The sequence below is a fragment of the Halichoerus grypus genome, chromosome 6, assembly GCF_964656455.1.
Source record: "Halichoerus grypus chromosome 6, mHalGry1.hap1.1, whole genome shotgun sequence".
NCBI lineage: Eukaryota > Metazoa > Chordata > Mammalia > Carnivora > Phocidae > Halichoerus > Halichoerus grypus.
The window spans coordinates 155042514-155069358 of NC_135717.1; the positions used below are offsets into that span (position 1 = coordinate 155042514).

Below are 26845 nucleotides of genomic sequence, written 5' to 3' on the forward strand. Positions count from 1 at the left end.
GTTAGTATTTCAGGTTTTGTTTTTTTTTTTTAAGATTTATTTATTTATTTTAGAGAGAGAGAGAGAGGGAGCATGGGGGGGAGGGGCAGAGGGAGAGGGAGAGAGAGAGAATCCTGAAGCAGACTCCTTGCTGAGCTTGGAGCCCTATGCGGGGCTTGCTGTCACAACCCGAGCCGAAATCAAGAGTTGGAGGCTCAACCAGCTGAGCCATCCAGGCACCCTGGTATTCAGTTTAATGAGTACATTAGTACAATAAGAGACAGTAATTCTTTTCTTTTTTTTCTCCTTCTTCTTTCTCTTCTTCCTTTTCTCCTCCTTCTCCTTCCTTCTCTTTCTTCCCCACCCTCCTCCTCCTCCTGTACTTCTTCCTCCTCCTCCTTCACCTTCTTCTTCTTCTGACCTATTTCTAACTGTTGAGGTTATTAGTGCCTTTGAAATAGCTTCTTGAATTATTCATGAAAGTTTTCAGAGAGGAGCTCCCCTTGAGACAGAGAAGTAAGGACAGGCCTCTGAAGCTAACGATACTTCTTCATTGCTTTCACTAGTTATCTTGTGTAGATAGTCACAAAATCACCAGTAGAGCCCTAGTTAGACTACAAGAAAAAAGGTTTTCTAGGGCTTGAAAAAAGGAAAAAAAAAAAAAGTGAAATATAGTTTAGGAAAAAAACAGGAGGAATGATTTGTAAGTGGATATTTGATAAAAAGTAGCAGGATGATTTTAGTCAGACCCCACATTTTAAAAAAGACTACCAACATCTCCTGGCCCTCCTGTCCTTTTGATTGCCTCGAAATACAAGCATGCTTTTGTGAATTTTTATTCCAGAATGAAAGCTCCGTGAAAACAAGGAGTGTGTCTGTTTTGTTCACTTATATTTCTTCAGTGCCTAGCATAGCACCTAATACTAGTAAGTGCTCAATATATATTTTAAAAATACATGACTAACAGCCAATATATAGCCTCCACCTCTTGGATGCTTACTCCCTGATAGGCATTATGCTGGACACTTCACACACAAGTTAAAACAATAACCCTTGGAGGTAAATATTATCATTCCAATTTTAACAGAGATTAAAAATTAAGGTCTAGAGAAGGTAACTGTCTCAAAATATTAATATGTGAGGGCTTCCAGCTTCTGCTTTTTCCTTTGCTGTCTTTGCTTCTTTCCCTGATTCACTAAGGAGAAAAAGATAAAAGCCAAGCTCATGAATTCTTGTAGGAAAAACAAAAACAGAGCAGAAACCTTATCATCTTTAGGGCATTGTGCATACGGGTGGGGGTGGGAGGAGTCAGGGCATGCCTTGTCTCCTTGTCTGGATCATGCAGGACTGTGCATGGGTAGAGGAGAGGGGAATTGAGAGAGCAAGATGGCGGGCATAGGACAAAATGGACAGGAGAGGGAAATTGGTAGGGTAGAAGAGAGCTCCTGGGGAGTTAGTAAGAGCTTCTGTCACCTAAGTATTTGATTCTCTTAAATGTGTGGTAGGCAAGTGTGTCAAGAGTGCTGGGGGGTTGGGGGGGCAAGTACTTCTCTCAACATGGCCATGTACCTGGTTTGACTAGAGCCTCCAGGATTTCTAGACATATCAATCTGCATTGTAGTAGATTGAAAGATGTCTCTATGGCCATAAAATGTAAGTGTGCACTAATTCCATTAGGACCTCCCTGTGGACCCCAGGCTGCTTCTCTCATTAACTTTTCTTAGGCTTATTTCTGTCCTAGTCTCAAAGGTCTCTGTACTCAAATTAGCAGGCCTCAAATCTGGCTTATTGCCAGTTACCCAAGATGTGATGCCCTCTGGCCAACTATCTGGGAAAGGCACTGGACTTGAACACTGGTTGTCTCTCTTGTCTTATAAGGGCTTAAAACAAGTTAATGTCCTCACTTTTCCTCCTTTGTAAAGTGTGAGTAACATCCACCCCTACTAGTTGGTAAGGTGCTGTGAGAATTAACTGAGATTAAGATCTATATAAGTGATTATTAATCAAGTTTATCCCAGCCATTTAGCTTTGAGAACTTGTCATTCATTCATTTAAGAAATACTTACTGAGCACAAACCATGTAACAGGCATTGTTATAGGTCTGGGTTGATAGCAGCAGACAAAATTGATGCTGGACAATCTCCCTGCCCTCATGGAACTTGCATTCTAGTGGCAAGAGACAACCTATAAACAAACAAAACACATAGTACATCAGAAGATGACGAATGCAATGGAGAAGAGAGAAGTTGGGAAACCAGGATCACCAATTTAAATACAGTGATCAAGGGAGGCCTCCTGAGAAATTAAGTTAAGCAGTAACCTTAAGGAGCTGAGGAAGCAAGGGCATGGGGATATCTGAGGGAAGAATGTTCTAGACCAACATGAACCACTGGTGGGGGTTTGCAGAAGATCTTTTGGATTGCTTGGATTTTTTTCCAGCGAGATGGGACACAAGGTCATTGGCCCTGGAAGGACAGGGAAGAAGTAATTCCCACCCCCCTTTTTTCTTTGCCATGTCACCAATTAACCACTCTTCTGTCACTTCCAACATTGGAATGTTCCCTGCGTCCCTCCCTCATTCCCATTGCTACCATCTCAGTTGAGTTCAAATCACAATATCAGTGTTATAGTCTCTCAGCCACCAACCTCTTTCTGTTGCAGTCTGCTAACTCTTCCTAAAATACTCGTGCCCTGCTCAAGACCCTTCCTGTGCTCCCTATTGGAAAGGATGAAAGTGACTTTCTCAGCGAGGGCTTCGGGTCTCTGTAAAACCCCTTTTGTTCAGTGGGACTGACCGTGACATCCCACTGCGCCGCAAACTGCCCCCCTGACTCCTGCTTCCATACCTCTCCTTGCACAAACTAGCTCTGTGACTCAAGAGAAACCACAGACTTCTCTATGCCTTAATCTCCTCATCTGTAAAATGAGGATATAACGGTACATACCTTTTATGTTGTTTTTAGGATCTGATGAGATCATCACAGTAAATTATATAGAATAGTTCCTGGTATAGTGTAAGTACTCAGTCAATGTCAGCTCTTCTTATTCTGTCTTAAACCTCTTGCCTCCTTCTTCCTAATCAAATCTTCCCTCTCTTCTAAGACACAACTGGCGTGTCCTCTGGCACGAAGTCTTTCTTGCACTTCCTTTCCTCCCTCTTGCTGATCTCTCACTTCTCTCGCCCTCATCTCGGCACAGAACCAGAAACGCTCTGTGAATGAGAGTTTAATACCCCAGGGTCAGAATGCTTCATCTCTTCAGCTAGACTGTGAACTCTCGAGGGCAAAGGTCACGCCTCTTCGCCTCCTGTGGCCCCGATCCCTCGCAAGTTGCTGTACTACTCTCAAGGCCTCAGATTTCATAGGGGCCATTCACCTGTTCAACTTGTTGAAGAAGTAAATTCCATGTTATTTTATCTGTATTATCTGAAGCTTGTATTCCTTCTCTCTTGTGCACTGTTTCACGGTGTGTGGCCAAAAATCTGCAGCCTGGCTCAAGGGACCTCGCGGCCACCCTCTGCCAACATTTCCTCTTTCTGCCCATTTTTTTCAGGACTGTTTTTAGTTCCACTCCCTTTTATGGCCTCATCTTCCTTTCCTCTGCATCCTCCAATATTAGAAACCCATCTTCCCCTTCTCTTAAGAGAGCACTTACCCACCCAGGCCTCTTTGTTTCCTCCTTTCGTCTCTTTCCCAAGGCACCTCTGCTTTGAAGAGGCTGCTGAAAAGGAGTAGATTATTTCATCTTTTATGATCAGCAAAAGAAAAAGTAGGAGGCTTCATAAGGAAAATTGGCAAGATCTAAAGTTATTTGCATTTCATAGGAATCAAGAGTTTTCTAAGTTTTTTTTTTTTAAAGAACTTTCAAATATACCACAAAAATTTGATCTGAACGTTGAAACACCTGCTGCAAACCTCAGGGCTTTGAATTTAGCAGCTTTAGTTTGGGACCAAGAAATTCTCTGAATTAGAAAGTCTTTTGCTACTAGTTGGCTTGCTGCAGCATTTCATCCCTCGGTACGCTTCTCTTTCCTTTCAGAATACAGCCACGCCAAAGAGCTCGTCTGTGTGCCTGTGGATGTGACAGACACTTTGAGGTGTTTTAGAGAGACCCTGGAAAAATCCAGATATCATAACAGATCAATCCGACACAGCAGAAAGTTACTTTCGTTATTCCTTGCACAGACACAAGGTAAAATACTTGCTCTATATCCCTTGCTCTTTACAGGACACCACCCTGTGGACCTACCATATTCCGCCATAGGTCCCTTCTTTCCCCACTAACATGCCCATTCCCTGCTGCCCTTCACTTTCTTCTTCTTGTCTAGTGGATCACATCTTCTCTCTCGCACACCTCATTCCAACCAAAGACTGTCTCACTCATCTGCTTTTATGCTTCCTGTGAAATGAGCATACTCCCTTGAGTAGATATAGAAACAGTATTTTTTTTGGTTCTGTACATCTATGTTCTTACCTATCTCTTTGCAAGTATGGTCCTATAGTCTTTTTAAAAAAATTTCGTAAGTAGATGACTTGATTCCTACTGAATTAACTAGAACCTATTACCACAACCCTACTTTATTAGTATCAAGGAAATAGATGCATTTTAATTTAAGCATCAACAAGATTTCTTATTAATACCATCGATTTTGATCTTAGAGATTTCTTTTAGCTTAAAACAAGATATTCAGTATCATTGGTTACATCACATTTATTTGTTTTCTCCCTTCTCAACATTTATTGATCTGTGAATTCAATCAAAGCAGGGCTTTGAGTGGTTAAGTGGTAGCCCCAGAGAGAAAGAATATACTCAAATTTAGGTGGGGAAAAATCTTGACTTACGTATGTTTGGGTTATTAAAAATTTGTTTAAAATCCTAATATATGTTTATGATCCTTGCTATTCAAATTTATTGGAATAATAAAAATAAGCTTAGAGAATAAACTTAAATTAAAAAACTTAAGGTAATTATATTTTAAAGTTATTAAAAATAGGTTTAAATGTAAACCTAAGATACTAATACTCACTGAACTGATCTTTCAGAAATCTGATCAAATCTTGTTTTTACAATCACTGACAAAAGTTTCATTTATGTATGTATATATGGATGTAAGTATTTGTTGTTGTTGCTGCCCCTGCTCACCCCAAAAAACCACTGGCTATGCCATGTACCCACAGATTTTGGTTGTATTGCCTATAGACTCACATTATATTAAATTAGCTCTCTGTGTTATGTTTAAACTTCTTTCAATTATGGCATATATTAATAATGGTTAAGGGCATGAATAAAAAAAGCAAATATAATTCCCAAGAATGGATTACACTGGTTCACCCTGAATCTCACCTGGTATTAAAATATTCTCAGCAGTTTATCCCCAGTCCTTGGGCTGCAGACTTCAAACTCCACAATAGCTTCTCTTCCTCTGCAGCTTTTGACTACTTCCCCTAGAACAGTTTTCCTTTTTCCCTTGTGTGTTCTCTGATCTTATAAAGAGAGCGATTCTTTCCCACTTTCTCCCCCTTAGGTCAGAACTAACTGTGGGTTGCTTCTACCCCAGAGGTCTCTGCCCCAGAGGCAGACTAACATCTTACTGTTGGAAGCCCTTAAAAAAAGGCAAACCCAAACCATGTAACTTCCAGAATCCCCACAAGAAGCAAAGCATTATCTCAACATTACTTTCTGGCACACTGCCCCTCTGTAGTGTTCTTTATGAAATAACAGGTAGAGAGCCCATACACACGTACCTGAGCTCCTCAGGACTGATATTAGATACTAAATTTAAGGAAACAGTGTCCCTCAAACTGCAAAGAAATCTCAGCTGTACACAGAATTTTTCTTTTTCCTCCCTGCCCATTTCTTCTACCTTTTCCCTCCTCATCACTTCCCCTTCTATCTCCTTTGTAAATTTCTTTTTTGGGGTGCCTGGGTGGCTAAACTCAGTCGGTTAAACATCCAACTGTTGATTTTGGCTCAGGTCATGATTTCAGGGTTGAGAGATAGAGCCCTGTGTCAGGCTCCACGTTGGTTGCGGAGCCTGCTCAAGATTCTCTCTCTCCCTCTGCCCCCCCCCGCCCCGCCCTGCTAGCTCTTGTGCTCTCTCTCTCTAACAAAAGTAAGTAAATAAATAGATTTTTTTCCCCCATGAATTTAGGAGATAAAGGAGGAATAAACAATTCGAAATTTACTACTGGAAAGGTGGAATTTTGCCTGGGGACAGAAGAGATGCACATGCCAACACCGCCCAGCCTCTCTCAGGAGCACTTCAGAGTTTTCAGTTCAGTGGAGAAAAGTAAACTTCCCAATTCGCAATTGGGACTCGTAATTTCCTCTTATTATGAAACCATTGGTAAGATTCATTCATTATATATTCATTTTCAGGAGGATCTTGCACATTAATGTTGAGATTGCCTTTGGGCCTGAAATGCCACCTTGAAAAGTTAGATGAAAGAGCTTGAACTTAGAATCTCGTAGGCAGGGCCAGAGCAGTTTTGGGACAAGAGCCTTCCAGCCCCTCTCAGTCTCCACCCTCCCAGCCTGGGCTGTCAGCATGGTGAGGTTCTAGGCCCCTCTTCTGCTCATCCTCCTTTGAATGAATCTGTGAACCCCTTGTTGGAATGTGGCCACTATTGTGTCCTTTTGCTCTGCCCTAGCTGATCCCACTTTCCTTGTCTTTCTGTTTGATTTGGCTTTTCTACAAATTCAGCAGTATATACTCAATCCATGTTGTAGACCCAACATCCCCCTTTTTTTTATAACAGACATTTAATAATTCCCCCTTTTACTCCCTGAAATAAAATGTATATTTAATATAGTCTCTCTACACAGATTATTTAATACAATAAATACAAAGCTCTAAATATAAAATAAAGATAAATAATATTATTTTATAACCAAACAATCTATTTGTGGCACTTAAGTGCTCAGGCACTAGAGAGTCTAGTGAAGCAGGATGCTCATATCCTGTGTGTTGAATCACCACGAACGTTTTAGCTACAAATGCAGACTGAAACAGCCTTATTGTATTGGTGACGCAAGTACTATCAGCACTGTTAATTTTAGTGACAGTGTTTTTCTAAAATGGCAAATAAATCTAGGTGCAGTATACAATAAAGCACTACAGTGAGTGGTTGCATTTCTAGAAAATTCAGAGAATTTTGAAAACATGCAAAAATGCCCTATTTGTATGTAAAATGAAGTTAGAGGTTAGACTCAGGCAATTATAAACAGGTTTCTTGCCTTTTTCTTCACTGTAGGGGAAGCTTCTGTGTGTTACAGGCCATCCAGTGTCTCTGGACAAAAAGCCAGGAGATGCCCCATTGTGACAACTAACAAAAGCTTCCTCAGATTTCTAAAATACCCTGTAGGAGTCAGGACTGCCCTCATTCAAAACCACTGCCTTGTTGGTTAGGTTTTGTTTTGTTTTGTTTTTGCTAGACATCTCTGAATTTATGCATTTATCAGAAAACAAAAACAAAACAAAACAAAACCTCAGTTGCTGTTAAAGATGTGCTTCTTTTTGCATTTGGGTAAAGGAAAAATCTGATAAGCTCTGATCTTATCCCATCAAATGCTTTGAGGCTTCCCATCTGCTATAGAATAACGTCCACATTTCTCCATCAGGCATTTAGACGCCTCCATAACCCTACCACTATCTCCTTCTTCACACTCCCAAGAAAACCATAGTCCAGCCACCCACGTCATGTCCATATACACCCGCCCTTTCTCCCTAGCACGCCTCTTCTGAATTTCTCTTGGACACCACCTCCCCCTGCCTGACTCTTATTCCACTCTCTCCACATTTCCTATCTCTTAGATCTAATCTCTTCCTCCACTATGTTCAGGTAGAATATCATTTGCTCTCTTTCTGTATATGTATCAGGAGACCTGTGAAGGCAGTATTAGTTGCAGTTTGCTTATCTACACAGTTAAGGAATGATGCAGTTTAAATATTCTTGAGAGTATGAGGAAGTTCTTTTCTATGAACTGACATTTGTTCTTCTACTTGACTAAAATACAGATGTTCTCCAAGTCAGCCATCAAAGAAGTCTCAAAGTTCAGGCATTGCATGAACTCGGAAGCCTTCTCGTCTTTGCCGGAAAGAAAAGGTAGATTTTTAGGAGTCAATGGAACAAGGGAAAACTTTTTTTAGTTGTTTGTTGGAAAGCATTTTTAAGTATTAAGAAAAAATTGTCTTTCATAAATTTTAGTTCTTCGATAATATTCCATTGCTACATTTTATTCACCAAATGCTACCTGAGAGAAACAGTTATGAGCAATAAATGGTACAGATTCATTCTCTAACATTTCAATTAAAATACTTCTTCAGTGCATTTGCTTCCTCTTTTGGAAGATAGATTTAATAACATCGATCTTGAAAAACATGCTGCTGATGCTTTGTTTCTCTTTTAGGGCTGCTTTTAGATGTTGGTGTCAAGCTCTTGATGACATATTCAAAAAAGAAGATGTGCTGTATACGTGGAAAGAGTTTGGTACCTTGCTCACCAATGCCACCAACAGCTATTCACCTCCAGGTTCCAAAGATTATAGTGAGGAATTTCTGTCAAAAGTTGGCATTTGGGGATGTTTGCAAGGAGCAGTCATATCAGCAAAGATAGCACAGTGAGTGTGGCAATGGAGTGAGCTTCCCTTTGTGGGGTGCCCACTGTGCCATGTAGAGCGCCATGCCTCAGACGCATGGGATTCTTGGACAGCTATGTCTATATCATACAAAACTATACAGTTTACTTATTTGAGATGTTTGTTATCTATGGCCATCTCCTCTCCCTATACCCCCACCCCCGGATGTGGGCCTCAACATGGGCACAAATCTTTGCTTGTTCACCAGTGTATCCTGAGTGTCTAGCATGGAGTTGGCATTTAATTACTACTTGTGGAATGAACGAATGAGTGAGTGAACAGTTGGTATGGGATCAAGAATAACGGTGTGGAGGCAGGCCAACCTGGGCCTAATTCGAGGATCTCCTACTGACTCTGGGACCCTTGGCTCACTGCTCATTCTCTCTGAGCCTCAGTGTTCTCATCTGTAAACTGTGGTGGCAAGAATTACATGACATACTATATTAGTTTGCTAGGGTTGCCATAACAAATGACCAGTTGGTAGGGAATTTATTGTCTCACAGTTTCTGGAGGCTTGAATTCTTAGATAAGGGTGTTGGCAGATTTGGTTTCTTTTGAGGCCTCTCCTTGTAGATGCTGTCTTCCTGCTGTGTCCTTATGTGGTCTTCCCTCCGTGCATGTCTGTGGCCTAATCTCCTCTTCTTAAAAGGACATCAGTCATGTTGGATTAGGGCCCACCCTAGTAACCTCATTATAACCTAATTGCCTCTTTAAAGGCCCCATCGTAGTCACATTCTGATGTTATTGGGGGTTAGGACTCCAACATATGAATTTGGGTGGGTGCATAATTTAGGTCATAACACATACTGATTAGTTTCCTAGTTCTAACAAATTACCACAAAATTTGTGGCTTAAAACAACACAGATTTATTATCTTACAGTTTGGGGGGTCAGAAGTCCTAAAATCAGTGCCTTGGGAGGGTTTTACTGTCCTCTGAAGGCTCTAGGGAAGAATCTCTTTCCTGGTCTTTTCTAGCTTGTCTTGTTTTATTTTTCCCTCTCTTCCCCTATGATCCTCTGTTCTGTTTCTTAAATTTCACATACGAGTGAGAGCATATGATAATTGTCTTTCTCTGATTGACTTATTTCGCTTAGCATAATACCCTCTAGTTCCATCCATGTCATTGCAAATGGCAAGGTTTCATTTTTTTGATGGCTGAGTAGTATTCCATTGTGTGTGTGTGTGTGTGTGTGTGTGTGTGTGTGTGTGTGTGTGTTTATACCACATCTTCTTTATCCATTAATCTGTTGATGGACATCTCTACTTTTTCCATACTTTGGCTATTGTGGACATTGCTGCTATAAACATTGGGGTGCAGGCGCCCCTTTGGATCACTACATTTGTATCTTTGGGGTAAATACCTACTAGTGCAATTGCTGGATCGTAGGGTGTAGCTCTATTTTTAACTTTTTGAAGAACCTCCCTACTGTTTTCCAGAGTGGCTGTACAAGCTTTCATTCCCACCAACAGTGTAGGAGGGTTCCCCTTTCTCCACATCCTTGCCAACATCTGTCATTTCCTGACTTGTTAATTTTAGCCATTCTCACTGGTGTGAGGTGGTATCTCACTGTGGCTTTGATTTGTATTGTGATGTGGAGCATTTTTCATGTGTCTTTTGGCTATTTGTATGTTTTCTTTGGAGAAATATCTGTTCGTGTCTTCTGCCCATTTCTTGATTGGATTATTTGTTCTTTGGGTGTTGAGTTTGGTAAGTTCTTTATAGATTTTGGATAAGAGCCCTTTATCTGATAAGACATTTGCCAGTATCTTCTCCCATTCTGTCAGTGGTCTTTTGGTTTTGTCGACTGTGTCCTTTGCTGTGCAGAAGCTTTTTATCTTGATGAAGTCCCAATAGTTCATTTTTACCTTTGTTTCCCTTGCCTTTGGAGATGTGTCTAGCAAGAGGTTGCTCTGGCTGAGGTCACAGAGGTTGCTGCCTGTGTTCTCCTCTAGGCTTTGATGGATTCTTGTCACACAATTAGGTCTTTAATCCATTTTGAGTCTATTTTTGTGTATGGTGTAATAAAATGGTCCAGTTTCATTCTTCTGCATGTGGCTGTCCAATTTTTCCAACACCATTTGTTGAAGAGACTGTCTTTTTTCCATTGGATATTCTTTCCTGCTTTGTCAAAGATTAGTTGACCAGAGTTGAAGGTCCATTCTGGGGTCTCTATTCTGTTCTATTGACCTGTGTGTCAGTCCTAAGAGGGAAGTATGTAGCAAGAAATAAGAAGGTCTCAAATACACAACCTAACCTTACACCTAAGGGAGCTGGAGAACGAATAGCAAATAAAGCCTAAACCCAACAGTAGAAGAGAATTAATCAAGATTAGAACAGAAATCAGTGAAACAGAAACCAAAGGAACATAGAACAGATCAATGAAACTAGGAGTTGGTTCTTCGAAAGAATTAATAAGATTGAAAACCCCTGGCCAGACTTATCAAAAAGAAAAGAGAAAGGGCCCAAATAAATATAATCATTAATGAAAGAGGAGAGATCACAACCAACACTGAAGAAATACGAACAGTTAGAAGAACATATTATGAGCAACTATATGCCAACAAATTAGGCAATCTGGAAGAAATGGATGCATCCCTAGAAACATATAAACTATCAAAACTAAAACAGGAAGAAATAGAAAACCTGAACAGAACCATAACCAGCAAGGAAATTGAAGCAATAATCAAAAATCTCCCATCAAACAAGAGTCCAGGGCCAGATGGCTTCCCAGGGGAATGCTACCAAGCATTTAAAGAAGAACTAATACCTATTATTCTGAAGCTGTTTCAAAAAATAGAAATGGAAGGAAAATTTCCAACTCATTCTATGAGGCCAGCATTACCTTGATTCCAAAGCCAGACGAAGAACCCACCAAAAAGGAGAATTACAGACCAATATCCCTAATGAACATAGATACCAAAATTCTCACCAAGATACTAGCCAGTAGAATCCAACAGTACATTAAAAGGATTATTCACCACGACCAAGTGGGATTTATTCCTGGGCTGCAAGGGTGGTTCAACATCTGCAAATCAATCAATATGATACACTACATTAAAAGAAGAAAGGACAAGAACCATATGATCCTCTCAATAGATGCAGAAAAAGCATTTGACAAAATACAGCATCCTTTCTTGATTAAAACTCTTCACAGTGTAGGGATAGAGGGAACATACCTCAATATCAAAAAACCGTATATGAAAGACCCATAGCAAATATCATTCTCAATGGGGAAAACTGAGAGCTTTTCCCCTAAGGTCAGGAACACGGCATGGATGTCCACTGTCACCACTGGTGTTCAACATAGTACTAGAAGTCCTAGCCTCAGCAATCAGACAACAAAAATAAATGAAAGGCATTCAGATTGGCAAAGAAGAAGTCAAACTCACTCTTCACAGATGACATGATACTTTATGTGAAAAACCCAAAAGACTCCACCCCCAAATTACTAGAACTCATACAGCAATTTAGCAAAGTGGCAGGATATAAAATCAATGCACAGAAATCAGTTGCATTTCTATACACTAACAGTGAGACAGAAAGAGAAATTAAGGAGTTGATCCCATTTACAATTGCATCAAAAACCGTAAGATACCTAGGAATAAACCTAACCAAGGAGGTATAAGATCTGTACTCAGAAACTAGAATACTCATGAAAGAAATTGAGGAAGACACAAAGAAATGGAAAAAACATTCCATGCTGATGAATTGGAAGCACATATATTGTTAAAATGTCTTTGCTACCTAGAGCAATCTATACATTCAGTGTAATCCCTATCAAAATATCACCAACTTTTTTCACAGAGCTGGAACAAATAATCCTAAAATTTGTATGGAACCAGAAAAGACCCAGAATAGCCAAAGGAATGTTGAAAAAGAAAACCAAAACTAGTGGCATCACAATGCCAGACTTCAAGCTCGATTACAAAGCTGTCATCAGCAAGGCAGTTTGGTACTGGCACAAAAACAGACACACAGATCAATGGAACAGTGTCTTATACCTAGTTAGCACTGACAGATATCTTAAAGACTTGAGTAATGTGAGAAATTTAAAAAGTATGGAAGGAGTAGAGGTACAGTTTTCTTTCACTTTTCCAGGTACATTTTTCCCTTATCTATAGGGTGTGGTGGGCAAAAACATGCACAGTATCTTGATATGTAGAGAAAATTAAAAATTTTCTATATATGGAAAAAAATCTAGCGGGAAATTAGCCAAAATGTTACCAGTAATCATGTTTAGGTGGTAGGCTTATCGGTGATATTTCATTTTGTGTTTTATGTTTTTTGTGTGTTCTAGATCTTATATAAGTGTGTAGCACTTTTAGAATCACAAAGTCTATTTTAATTTTGGAAAATCTATGAGTGTTTATATGTATGTATTTATATATGTATGTATGTATATAGGTGTATTTATATAGATGTATTTATATAAATGTATTATTGGAAAATTGTCCATGAATCCATTTCTTTTTTGTTATACTTATTTAGATTTATTATGATCTCGGAGGTTGACAAGAGAACGAACTGTTGCATTTTGTCTGCATTACTCTTTCAGGTAACACTTTATGTGTATCTTCTGACAGTGGTGACCATTCAGTCAGAAAAAAAAAAAGTGCAGTGGTTTATCGTAATCAAAAAACTCATAGGTAGGAAGATAGCACGGACCTTGATGAGATATCATGAGTCCATCTTTCCTTCACTAGCTGAAGGTGGCATTTTTACCTTGACTATTCAGCAGAATCTCTCTCTCCTTTAGACTCTGGAAGGAGGTTTGCAGATAAGGAAACTGAGTCTCTCATCATTAGTAAGACTGTGTTGCTAATGAGCTGTGAAGCCAGTCTGTTTAACTCCAAATGGTGGCCTTAGGTTATCTCATCTCTAAATAAAGTTTTGCTCGATTGCACAATGTGAAATATACCATATAATGAAAGCAAGAAATAAGTTGAAGACTACAGAAGTAGAGAGTGTTGTCAGCTCTTAGAATTTTGGTTTGACTTCATTGAAGAAGAAAAGAGCTTTTATCTGAAATATAAGACATTTTGAGATACAGGGAGGTAGCCAGGGGCCTTTGCACTCTACTAAAGGTTCTATTTACCTTGAAGGGTGGACACGCTTGTTCTGTGTATCAGAGGCCTCTGATAGCTTATGAAATCTAGATAGATAAGCTCTCTGGAAAGCCTTGTCTGGATGTAAGGCCAGACTTTTCAGTTTTCTTATGCTCCATGCACCTCTTGCCTGTGCTTTAAAGAGAGGAGGTGGAGGAGGCAAGAGTGCAAAGTGCACAATAATCTGATACTGACTCCTTATATTGCATTCTTTACTGTCTGATACTGCTTGTTCTTGAAGATAATGCTGTTGTTGTAGAAAATAAGCAATTTAAAAAATTAAATGTTTGCTTACTGTGGGCATAATTTTTTAGTAATACTGCACCTAAAATAAAAGCTGGTAAGATTTATTTTAAAAATCTTAATTTTTTTATGATTTTAAAGCAGATTTGTAAAATTAAAAATTTAAACAAGTGCTACATAGTATTTTAGAGTAGGTACTTTATAACTTTAATGAACAATCTGATTAAAATTCTTTTCTGATAATATACATTAAAATAATTTTGTATTACATGTCATCAGTTAATGTTAATTATTTAGGATAACATCAGAAACACTCCTAAATGTAAAATTTGATTTTGTGTGTCAATTTTGTTTCCCAACATCGAATACAGTGTTGGTCATATAAATTACCTAAGAAATATTGGCAGAATTAAACAACTCATCTTTTTACTTAATTCAGTTAAAAATTCAGAATTAACTCTGCTTGATTTAGACTTCTGAAATCATCTTTTATCTCTGAAATCATTTGTTAACTTATAGGTTGGTATAGTGGAAAGAGCATAGATTTTTTTTTTTTTATTTAAATAGATGTGACTTTGAATCTTCTTTCTTCCACCATTAGCTCTGTGACCTCATATAAGTTAATTGTTTAAGCCTCAATTATATCATTTGTGAGGTAATAATCCTTCCTTCTAGAGGTAGGTTAAATGAGGATTAAATGAGGTAGTGTTTATAAAGAATTTACCAATAGTGTCCAACACAAAATTGACTCCAACAAATGATAATATAATGATAATTTCATCTGAAAATAATAAGTATCCAACTACCATGGAATTTAAAAGGCCCATCTTGAGTGATGATGGAAGCATTTGGAACTGTAATGATGATAATATTAATGATAAGTACCGTTTATTACAAGGTACAGTGTGCTAGGCTTATGCTAAGCACTTTAGGAAGTAATACGTATACTTATCTTTTTGTTTCAGTGTTGCAAATACAATTTATAGCTCTTCATTTCACCTGTTTTCATTTTCAGGGTTTGCTTAGAACCACACTTCCACACCCCAAAGCTGAACGTTGCTATGCTCAGTATGAAATCAGTCAGCTTCTCCCAGGCATCGAGCTCTTCTCAGACAGATACAGGGCTGACATTTGCTCTGTAGTCGCAAGTCTGTATTACATTATACGTGAACTACACTATGCTAAGCAAAATCTAATAGTAAGTTATTTGTAAAATCAACAAATTTTAATTCACTGTGGTATTTTTGCCTTACCTTAAACCTTTCAAATTTTGCTAATGTTCTCTTGGCTGGTCTTGTTTAACTCTTAAACTCTAGATTCAGGATTGTTACCTGTACTGCAAAATAAAATATATTAATTAATATTCCTTCTTTGACATCATTATTTGCACTGCATTTTGGATACAAAGTCAATGTCTGTTTGATTTTGTTCCCTTTTTACTCTATTACTTTATCTCTTTTCTTCCTTCTTAAGACAGTTGGGGAAATTGATTAGAATATTTCCCTGGTCTCAAACAGAGGAACCTAGTGCACATGTAACTCACTGCATTAACTCGTGCAGGTCATATCAGTACCCAAACTATGAGAGTATTTCTTTGTGGAGATAAATTGATCTTTGGTCTCTTGTCTTCTCCCTGTTCTAAGTGAACAACAGATTCAAACTGTGAAATGAAAGACAAATACTTCTTAATATCCAAGGACATTCAAAACCTCATACAATTCTCTTCCTTTGGGGAAATAAATCATAGTATATGTCATAAATTTGAAGTTGGTTGCTTTTAAAAAATAAATCAGTATGTTCTGGTCATTTTATATTTTTCTCCTTTATTTTATTTTTCCTATTTATTTCCTATTTTCCTATTTTCTTCCTATATGTTATTTCTTCTACATTTGTATCTCTCCCCCACCATATTTGCTTCTTAATACCTATTCTTTCTTTTTTTGGTTCTTTCCTTTTTTTCCATAATTTTCATACCTACTTTCTTCTTCCCCTCATATATTATTTTCTTTTCTGTTGTTCTAAATTCACTCTCTCTTTATATTTAAAAGATTTATTGTCCCCTGATATGAATTGTTAAATTATAAAGCCATGTGTTAAAGTGAAGAGATTGATAAATGCTTTTAACACTTGGCATATTTGGCAAGAAATTTTTTATTAGGAAAAGATAACAAAATGGTACTCCTCTCATTGTTAAGGGGATTCATTTCTGGATTTAGAAAATAGTTCTATCCTCTGGGTAACCTTTAGCTGCCTAGTCATATTCATATATAATACATATCACTGCACTGGAAAAGAAATGAGACTTTTTTTCTCTGAAGCTTAAGAAATTGAGAACATTTTTCTGAATAATTGAGCAATTGGCAGCAATAAAGTGGTGTGTTTTTATTTCTCACTAAAGAAAAGAAGCAATCTCAAAGGTAATAGCCAACTCTTATTGTTTTGTGCTGCATTAATTGTAGAAAAAGATATTGTGTTATGTTGTAGTGCATAATTGTAGAAAAATGTACTATGTTTGAAATCATTTAAGACCAGTTCTAAACCGTTTAAAAAGCTGTTGCTATTAGTAGCTGCCAGTTGACTGACAATTAGAGGTTCCTTAGCTGAACTTGCAAGATGTAAACAGTTTCCATTTTGTATCACACTACTCTCCAGAAGAAGCCCAGTGGGTAAGGAGACTGCTGTCACATACAGAACTTGCTGGGAGACCCATTGCTGTGGAATCATGGGAAATCGTTTACTAAATAATGGGGATCCCAATACTCTTCCTTGCTCTATCTCCCTTTAGTAGAGAAGGGCCCAGTTGTAGGAACCAAAATTGGGTTTTCAGTTGAGATCGGAAACTGTTCAGAATTCTAGGCAAACACCTATTCCCTCAACACCTGACTCTGGCCGGATAGTGGTTGGATCAACCACAGCATGGATAGTTTGTATGCCTTCACCCATATCCACGAGATTTCAAGAGGAGTTGAACTTTGGGGGTTAATTCTAGGAAAATAAAAATACTATGTGAAGAGTAAGCTTGGGTCATCAATAGAATATGTGCTCTGTGAAAGCAAGGACTCATTAGATTTTGTTGTCATTCAACAGTGCCTGATACATAATGAGCATGTTCTAAATATTCTTTTGCTGATAGAGATATTCCAGTTGAAAACAAATAGCAGCTTCCATGACTGAGTAGGTGACATGGATGGGAGTTCCTTTGCTTTAAATTTTGCAGTTATTTGATAGCTCATTTGCTAGAATGTTTCTATAGGCCTCAGTGATTCATACATATATATTAAATTAATTTTTTTCAAGGAAGATAATTGATTGGATTTTCACTCTTCCATGCTTGAAGGGATTTGAAACCTAGGTGTGGGGTACCAGGTGGCATCTACAAGTCCCCCTGATGGCACTTTTAAGTTCTCATAAAATTACGAAGCATATGCTAGGCAGATCATTTCACTTAGCTAAATAGTTTAGTCTCTTAGCATGGCAGAATCAATTGCTGTTTTATGTAACATCTCCCACATTAATATTTGGCTACATTTTATTATTAGGTTATTAACTTGATAAAACATGTTTTAGATTAAAAAAATGTTTTTCCCATTGGTAGATTCTGCCTCTCCTTGCATTGTACCAATATTTTGTGTCTGGAATTTGCCAAGACCTCGTCAGAAATCTAGAAGCAAGGATCCTCAAGGTATGTGACAAACTTTTAAGATATTTGATATTCTTGAACTGTAAAGATACTGTCAAATTAATTTGGTTCTAATACTCATAATAATAAGCTGATAATAATATGGTGTTGTGCTGATATTAAAAAAACATGCCCATTATTATAATAAGGTATGAGAGGGAGCTAGTTAGAATCGTTAGCTCGTTTTATGCTTGGGCCACAGTAAAGTGAGGAACAGCGACATGTGGGAACAAGGCTCGTTCAATCAGCCTGGAAATCACCTCTTCTGGAATATTGGTTTCCTGGTGGAAACTAGTGAGTCTGTTTTCTGAAGTTCCTGTGAACTTTTTGCTAAGGGTCTTTATGTATATCATAATATGTGAGAAGTTTTCATTGTACGGGCAATTGAAGTGACAAAACACACAGATGCTAAATTATAACTAATTCTGTAACCTAGAAGTCAGGTGAGGCTCTCTGTCTTCAAGATCCATGTACAGTTGGCTTGAACCCCATGTGGACTGGGAACCTCAAGCACCTCATTTTCTCTGCCCTTTTCCTAGTTAGCTATGGTCACAGTCTCTCACTTCTGTTGAATTCCTTTTGCACATGGATCATCTCAACATCCAGCAGATTTGCTCCCTGTTCTGCACCTCCTCATCTTGAATATGGAGTTCAGTCCTAATCCACATTCTATACACACACACACACACACACACACTCACTCACTCACTTACACATAAACATACACAACACATTCACCTAAGGCCTTTATTTTCATACTGGATTTAGTGAAAATTTGGAACACAGGAAAATTTAAGTTGAGGAAAAGCAAACAATTTAAAATAGACTATTTGGCATCTCTGGGTTTAAAATATTTCTTAGCCAACATCTCATGCTTTTGCCTCCCATCCCATGGCTTAATCAGCTGTGTGCTGATAAGTGTTTCACACCTCACTCTAAAAAAAAAAGCCCTGATTTGTAGCATTTTCAGTTTCCATGGTGCAGATAGTCCCACTATAGCTGACTTCAGCCTAAGACCCAAAGAGTCCATAACATTCTATTTCTAAATAAAAACAGTACCTTCCCTAAGAGGAATTCTGGTGCTATTAAGAGGATATATTTTAACTCAGGAATAAATAACTTTTTGTCAGCCATGAAAATTTCTGGATCACTCTTTCTCACTTCCTGAACTCTTAAGAGTTCTCCTGCTTTTTGATTTCCAGTAACACTTTTTTATAAACTACATATAACTTCCCTCTCTCTTTTTTAAAAACAGTGTTCTGTTCAAGATTGCAAAATTCCCGAGGTTAGGGCCTGAATCTTATTCATCTTTTAGTCCCCTATTGATTGTATCTTGAATAATAAATTCATATATCGATACTCGGTAATTAATTATTGAATTGATTTTAAAATCTATAGACACTTATCAAGTGCCTACTGTCCACACTTTCCATAGTGTTTAGTGGGAACTCATCTAGAAGATCCTTGGTAAATATTTATTGCTTTACCTCTGAAACAACATTTATTGAGTATCTCCTATGTGAAAGCACCATGTTCGTAACTAATCAAAGAAATGTAACCCATGGTCCTTGCTTATAAGGAAGTGAAAATAAGGGAAGAAAGACAGGACATATACATAAGACAATAACACGTGCATCTATCCCTTGATCATTTCCAAATGAGTATCATGAGCATTGTCTCCTGGAGTTTGAAAGAGGGAAAATGGCTTTGGGTCTCTCGGTTTTACTAAGTAGGTAAGATTTAGTGAAGAAAGCAGAACTAACTGAGCAGGAGAGAGGAAGAAAGGAACATTCTTGGCAGGTAATAGTGTGAAACATATAGAGATGAGACAGTATGGACTTGTTAAGGGGGCAGGGGTGGTTCAGTGAAAACAGAGAGGAGGTTTTGAGGAGGGAGAACATAATATGAGAATACCAGAGATCCATGTTGTGGTCCATGATGTCCATGAACAGCGGGGCCCAGTCTTGAATTCCAAACTAAGGCATAATGTGGAGGCTGAACAGTGAGAGAAATGAGGAGACTATGGAATCAGAATTGGGTAGCTGTTTTGTTCTGGTCTGTCATTTAGAGGCCGGAGAAGCAAGGAAGGGTTGCAGTGACCATTAGTAACGTGTCAGAAGGAGATCCAGAGAGGCACTAAAAGATATAATCTGGAACAAAGTTTTTGATTAAATGACCGTGTTTTATTGGATTGTTAGCACTTGGCAACTTTTTGTACTAGGGTAGCTTAAAAGCCCGTGAAGAACTGTGGACTCTAGACTGCAGCCTTGGGTTGAGAGGTGGGATGAATTGCAGAATCTTGGTCCGAAGAAGGACACGATCAGATGTATCATGGCAACAGTGTCAGGAGCAGAGTGAGTCGGAAGTGGCATCTTATTGGCAATAGTAGAACAGAAACACCCAACCAGGGTTTTGACAGAAGCAATGAAAAAGGGCAACTGATGCATCACACAGAGGGAGAAATGAGAACCTGTTTGAGTAGAGTTTGCCTGACCTTTCTGAAGTAAACCGGGGTCAGTGAGTGGGAAGAGAGAAAAGTCATAGTCAGGAAACAGCAAACAATGCTTTCTGACAAGTCAAACAGCAATAGATCACGCTGTTAAGTTTCTGTTGTGCACTAGTGTCTTTCAGGGAAAGCTTTCAGACCTCTTTATGATCAGCCGGTCTGGCTTCACTTTAGAACTGCCAACATCTTGAAAGATTTATTAGTCTCAAAATATCCAGCATTCCTGGGAAGGCCACTGATGGTTCTGTATTTGTGCATGTGAAGGGTTGATTTAAGGGTAGTTCTTTTATCCATCTGGCTTGTTTATGTTCACACTGTTGGTCATTTCTGAAAATACATGTTCATTGTTATCACCATTGCTTTTTCAAATGGCCAGATTAGTAGGATAAACGGAAACAGAGGTAGCCTTAGAGGTTACAGGTAGTTCGTGTAGAGGTGTCTCATAGCCAAGATCAGTGGAGACAAACCTCACACAGCATTTCCTCCAAGGGATAATGAGAAAGTGTTCAGCTAGAAGTCTAAAAGAGCTCCACTAATGCCTACTTGGATATTATATGGCACTGGGGAGATTAGAGCCCAAGGTATTTTAGGCAAGAACCAAAGTGTGCAACTCAGTAGACAAGCAGAGTTTTCTCTTCCCCATTGCAAATATTCTCCTAACCTTTTATGCTTTATTTTCATGCTATCATCACATCCTATTTCCTCCTAACTTACCTTTTTATTTCTTTAAAATTTATATGCTCTTTATTGCACGGAGCACTGGGTGTTACACGCAAACAATGAATCATGGAGTACTACATCAAAAACTAATGATGTAATGTATGATAACTAACATAACATAATAAAAATAAAATTTAAAAAAATTATATGCTCTTAAGATTGCTATGGTAGTACTTAAAGGAAAAGAGATAATAAGTGTATGTGTCTGTATTATATATATTATATATATATATATAAAGGCCACATGACCTTTGTACTTGAGATCTCTCAGCAGATTTTCACATGTCTCTCTTTCATGTCATTCCCCAATTTTCTCTTGAATGTCTTCTCAGAGAAGTCCTTCTTGACTGGAGCTCTGAAAGTAGCATTTTTGTCAGTAGCCTTTATCCCTTATACTGTGTATATCTTCGTGTATCACTTAAATTAGCTCAATACACATCTGGGAAGGATTGTAACACCCAAGAGGGCTTGGTGGAAGTGCCCAATAAACACGTTGAATGAATGATTTTTGTTCTGGAACTTCTCTTCCCATAATTTCCTGATTGAAAGTCCTGCTGGGTAATATTCAAAATAAGCCATGTACAATTTATAGTTACCAACTGATTAACTTTAAGGATATGTCTTTAAAACTGACAGTGGCATTAATTATGGATGACAAAACGAATAGTTGTCTCTATGTTGATACATTATAGAGTTCATCTGGTTGGTTTGACTTTCCTCAGAGTATTAGAGAACATCAGGAGTGTTTTTGTTTTGTTTTTCTTTTAAACCATAGTTCACCATGGGAACAAAAAATAAATTCAATTATTTTTTTTAACTCTTCTATGCCTGTCATATTTTTGTGTTTGCTCTGATGAAGTAAGACACATCTGACAAATGTCCATTGTTCTGAACAGTTGCCTGCTGTTGTTTATTAGTTTCCTGGTCCATTGCACATGTAAACTAGCTTATACACAAACACATACTTCTCCATCCACTGTGTTTACCAAGCATTAATTTATAAGGCATTACCAATTATATTAAGCAGAAATTTTGGATCTCAGAAAGTTGATGATTGTTCTCTAAAATTTTTATTTTGTAAGTAAAACAAATTATTTAATTAAAATCTCATTTTTTTTCTTTCCTTTAAAGATTCAGGTCCTTACAGATTTAAGATTTTTTTCTGAAGCCTTTTATGAGATATCCCAGATTTTTTATGGAAAAAACATGCCTTCCTCGGTACCCTCTGGCTGTAAGCCTCCTGGAAAAGTGAAGGTAAATCTGCTGCTCTGATTCAAAGCCATTTCTTTACCTTTTTGAAGGCTACATTCTTCAAATTTAGGGAATGCTTCCACAAAAGTGTATTTACAAGTCTCTGGTACTGCAAACCTCTTTGTTAAGCCTTGTTATCTAACCATAGGCTCTTACAAGGTTTCATTCGTCTGGAAGGGAAGGGTGTCATGTGGGGGAGTACGGCATTGGAGTCAATTTTTATGATCTCTATGTTACAGACGGTCTCAGGGGACACATCAGCCACTACCTCTTTAGACTTTGGCATCTAATCTGATAATTTCTGGTTAATGTTGTTAGTCAAAACAGTCTCTTCTCATGTTTTATTTGGATATTTTGATTTATATACTTTATGCTAGAATGTTAAACATGCATTGTTCAAATTGTATTTGTAAATGAGATCCTTGAAACATCCTTGCAAATGAATACTGGCATTTATATTTAAATCAGAGTGAGCTCTTATTTTCTTGTTTTGGGTTTCATGAGAATCACTGAGCCATCTTGCAGACGCTTGGACCCTTGTGATCTAGCAATAAAGGAAATAGGAAGGGCACCTGGGTGGCTCAGATGGTTAAGTGTCTGCCTTCGGCTCAGGTCATGATCCCAGGGTCCTGGGATCGAGTCCTGCATCGGGCTCTCTGCTCCTTGGGAGCCTGCTTCTCCCTCTGCCTCTCTCTCTCTCTGTCTCTCATGAATAAATAAATAAAATCTTTAAAAAAAAAAAAAAAAAAAAAAAAAAAAAAAAAAAAAAAAAAGGAAATAGGAGGTAACAAGTCAGTTTCCTGGGGAAGACGGTATGCGTGAGGAATGAGACTGACAGACAGTACATACTGGTGGGATTCAAATTTGGAAGGCCTAGAAGAAGCTGGGGAATAGGCTATTAGTCTTGAAAATTACTTGCAGAAGCTGACATTAAATATACATACAATGCATTCATTACTTCAGTGTACTCCCCTAAAATGTCACTGCTTAATTCTCAGTATGACTGATACAGCATTATAATTTGTTGTACCAGGGTAAGTGTGAGGTTATCTAGAAATAAGCCTAAGAGGGACATTCAGTAGGCAATAGGATACATCTGTGTGTGTATGTATATACATCCCTATCTCTGTCTCTTTCTATATCTCTCTATCTAGAGAGAAAAGAGTTAGTTTTTTGCTCATTTTTTTGGCATGAACTAACTCATCTTCTTACCTGGGTTAAATGAACAGTGTTTTCTTGCTTGCTTCTCAGCCAACAGCCTTTCCCTATTGTAAATGATTTGCATTTTGTTATTAAAATTATATTTTAACTCATTTAAATATTTTATTGAATGCTTACTGAATAACAGGCACTATTTTAGCCATGGGGATAGACCAGTAAAAAGATAAATGGAGTTATTGCCTTTTTGGGAGCATGTTACTATTGGACAGTCCAGTGAAGAAGACAAACAATAAACATATTAAGCACATAAATATATGTCAGGTGATGATGTACTATGAGGGACAGTCAAGCTGAGCTGAGGGGACAGAGAGTGATCAAAGCAGTGAGTTTTATTCAAAGTGGCTTGAAGTATCCCTTATAAGGGAGTTTTGAGGGTGAAAGATTTGAGGGACCAACCTTCCAACTAGGAGGAAGTGCAAGGGCAAAGGCCCTGAGGGGGATGCCTGCAAAATGTGGTTGAGGAAAACCAAGGAGGCCAAGTGAGGCTGGTAAAACAGAGAGGAGGAGCGGATGGTGGGACTCAGGGGCTACGGTCATATCAGACCTCATGGGGCTTGGTGAGGAGCAGGAGTTTACTCTAAGTAAGATGGGAAACTTATAGAATTTTGAGCAGAGGAGTGACAGGATAGGAATTACTTTTCAAAGGACTACTTTGCTTGCTGTTTGGAGAATAGACTGTGGATGAACATGGGTATAAATAGGGAAACCAGTTAGAAGGTCTTTGCAAATAATCTGAGTTAGACATGACAATGGTTGGGGTAATATTGGTGAAAGGAGTGAAAAGTGGTCTCCCTGGTGGAGATGGATCCTAGTAAATTTTGGGAGCATTAGCATAGAGATTTAAAATCATGGGACTGGATGAAATCAGCTGGGGCAGAGAGAGAAAAATAGAAGTCAGAGGACTGAACCTTAGGGTCATCCACATTTAGAGTCCAGGAAAATGAGAAGGAAAGAGGAACCAATTGGTTAGAATGAGAAACAAGAGAAAGTTGCTTTTTGGTTTTTAGGTGTTTGTTTTTTGTTTTTGTTTTGTTGTTGTTTGTTTTTGTTTTTGTTTTTGTTTTACAAGAAAGAGTTTTTAATGCTCATTGCTTTCACCAAAGCAAACAGGCTGAAACTAATTTTTACAGGTGAATTCCAAACTTCATTTTTATTAACCAGTTTTCATAAGAGAAAAGTGTGTGTGAATTGTCTTTCAATAGATTGTGACTTTAAATTTTATGTTCTCAAAGTTAATTTGAAGCTTTCCAGCTTCAATTGGGAATTTAAAAAGTGTAATTAAAAGAGGAAATGCATTCAGGGTTTATAATTAAAATAGGTGCCAATGTTATTAGGCTGGGGGCTAGTTGTTTAAAGAAAGGATTAATTAATTAGATTTTAGTTGTAAAAGAAGTAACTGAAAAAGTCTTACAGATTACTATTTGACTTTTCACAGGCTTCTTAAGAAACTCTTTTTTTTCAATTTTATTTATTTTTATTTTTATTTTTATTTTTTCTCTTTTTTTATTTTTTATTTTTATTTCTATTTTTTTAAAATTTTATTATGTTATGTTAGTCACCATACAGTACATTATTAGTTTTTGATGTGGTGATCCACAATCCATTGTTTTTGTATAACACCCAGTGCTCCATGAAGTACGTACCCTCCTTAATACCCATCACCGGGCTAACCAATCCCCCCCTCAAAACCCTGTTTGTTTCTCAGAGTCCATAGTCTCTCATGGTTCATCTCTCCCTCCAATTCCCCCCCCTCATTTTTCCCTTCCTTCTCTTAATGTCCTCCATGCTATTCCTTATATTCCACAAATAAGTGAAACCATATGGTAATTGACTTTCTCTGCTTGACTTATTTCACTTAGCATAATCTCCTCCAGTCCCATCCATGTTGATGTAAAAGTTGGGTATTCATCCTTTCTGATGGCTGAGTAATATTCCGTTGTATATACGGACCACATCTTCTTTATCCATTCATCTGTTGAAGGGCATCTCAGCTCTTTCCACAGTTTGGCTATTGCGGACATTGCTGCTATGAACATTGGGGTGCACATGGTCCTTCTTTTCACTACATCTGTGTCTTTGGGGTAAATACCCAGTAGTGCAATTGCTGGGTCATAGGGTAGCTCTATTTTTAAATTTTTGAGGAACCTCCACACTGTTTTCCAAAGTGGCTGTACCAACTTGCATTCCCACCAACAGTGTAAGAGGGTTCCCCTTTCTCCACAACCTCTCCAACATTTGTTGTTTCTTTCCCTGTTCATTTTGGCCATTCTAACTGGTGTAAGGTGGTATCTCAGTGTGGTTTTGATTTGAATTTCCCTGATGGCTAATGATGGTGAACATTTTTTCATGTGTCTGTTAGCCATTTGTATGTATTCTTCAGAGAAGTGTCTGTTCATCTCTTCTGCCCACTTTTTGACTTGATTATTTGTTTTTTGGGTGTTGAGTTTGAGAAGTTCTTTATAGATCTTGGATACCAGCCCTTTATCTGTAGTGTCATTTGCAAATATCTTCTCCCATTCAGTGGGTTGCCTCTTTGTTTTGTTGACTGTTTCCTTTGCTGTGCAGAAGCTTTTTATCTTGATGAAGTCCCAAAAGTTCATTTTTGCTTTTGTTTCACTAGCTTTTGGAGATGTATCTTGAATGAAGTTGCTGTGGGCGATGTCAAAGAGGTTACTGCCTGTGTTCTCCTCTAGGATTTGGATGGATTCCTGTCTCACATTGAGGTCTTTCATCCACTTTGAGTTTATCTTTGTGAATGGTGTCAGAGAATGGTCGAGTTTCATTCTTCTGCATGTGGCTGTCCAATTTTCCCAGCACCATTTATTGAAGAGACTATCTTTTTGCCATTGCATGTTTTTCCTGCTTTGTCAAAGATTATTTGACCACAGAGTTGAGGGTCCATATCTGGGTTCTCTATTCTGTTCCATTGGTCTATATGTCTGTTTTTGTGCCAGTACCATGCTGCCTTGGTGATCACAGCTTTGTAATATAGCTTGAAATTGGGCAACGTGATGCCCCCAGCTTTGTTTTTCTTTTTCAACATGTCCTTGGCGATTCGGGGTCTTTTCTGATTCCATACAAATTTTAGGATTGTTTGTTCCAGCACTTTGAAAAATGTCATTGGAATTTTGATCGGGATGGCATTGAAGGTATAGATTGCTCTGGGTAGCATAGACATTTTAACAATGTTTATTCTTCTGATCCATGAGCATGGAATATTTTTCCATCTTTTTGTGTCTTCTTCAATTTCTTTCATGAGTGTTTTGTAGTTCCTAGAGTATAGATCCTTTCCTCTTTGGTTAGGTTTATTCTGAGGAATCTTATGGTTTTTGGTGCTATTGTAAATGGAATCGTTTCTCTAATTTCTCTCTCTACAGTTGCGTTGTTAGTGTATAAGAAAGCAACTGATTTCTGTGCATTGATTTTGTATCCTGCCACATTACTGAATTGTTGTATGAGTTCTAGTAATTTGGGGGTGAAGTCTTTTGGGTTTTCCACATAA

The 26845-nt window shown here is 38.0% G+C and overlaps 1 protein-coding gene across 1 annotated transcript in view; it reads left to right on the forward strand.

The window, feature by feature from the left end:
• CFAP54 (cilia and flagella associated protein 54) overlaps positions 1-26845 on the forward strand; it is a 291059-nt gene that overhangs the window by 158593 nt on the left and 105621 nt on the right. The window contains exons 40-47 of the mRNA XM_078076438.1: positions 4018-4170; positions 6131-6325; positions 7997-8084; positions 8389-8598; positions 13107-13173; positions 14982-15164; positions 17562-17648; positions 22003-22125. Coding sequence (XP_077932564.1) covers positions 4018-4170; positions 6131-6325; positions 7997-8084; positions 8389-8598; positions 13107-13173; positions 14982-15164; positions 17562-17648; positions 22003-22125 — 1106 coding nt within the window. The remainder of the gene's footprint in view (positions 1-4017; positions 4171-6130; positions 6326-7996; positions 8085-8388; positions 8599-13106; positions 13174-14981; positions 15165-17561; positions 17649-22002; positions 22126-26845) is intronic.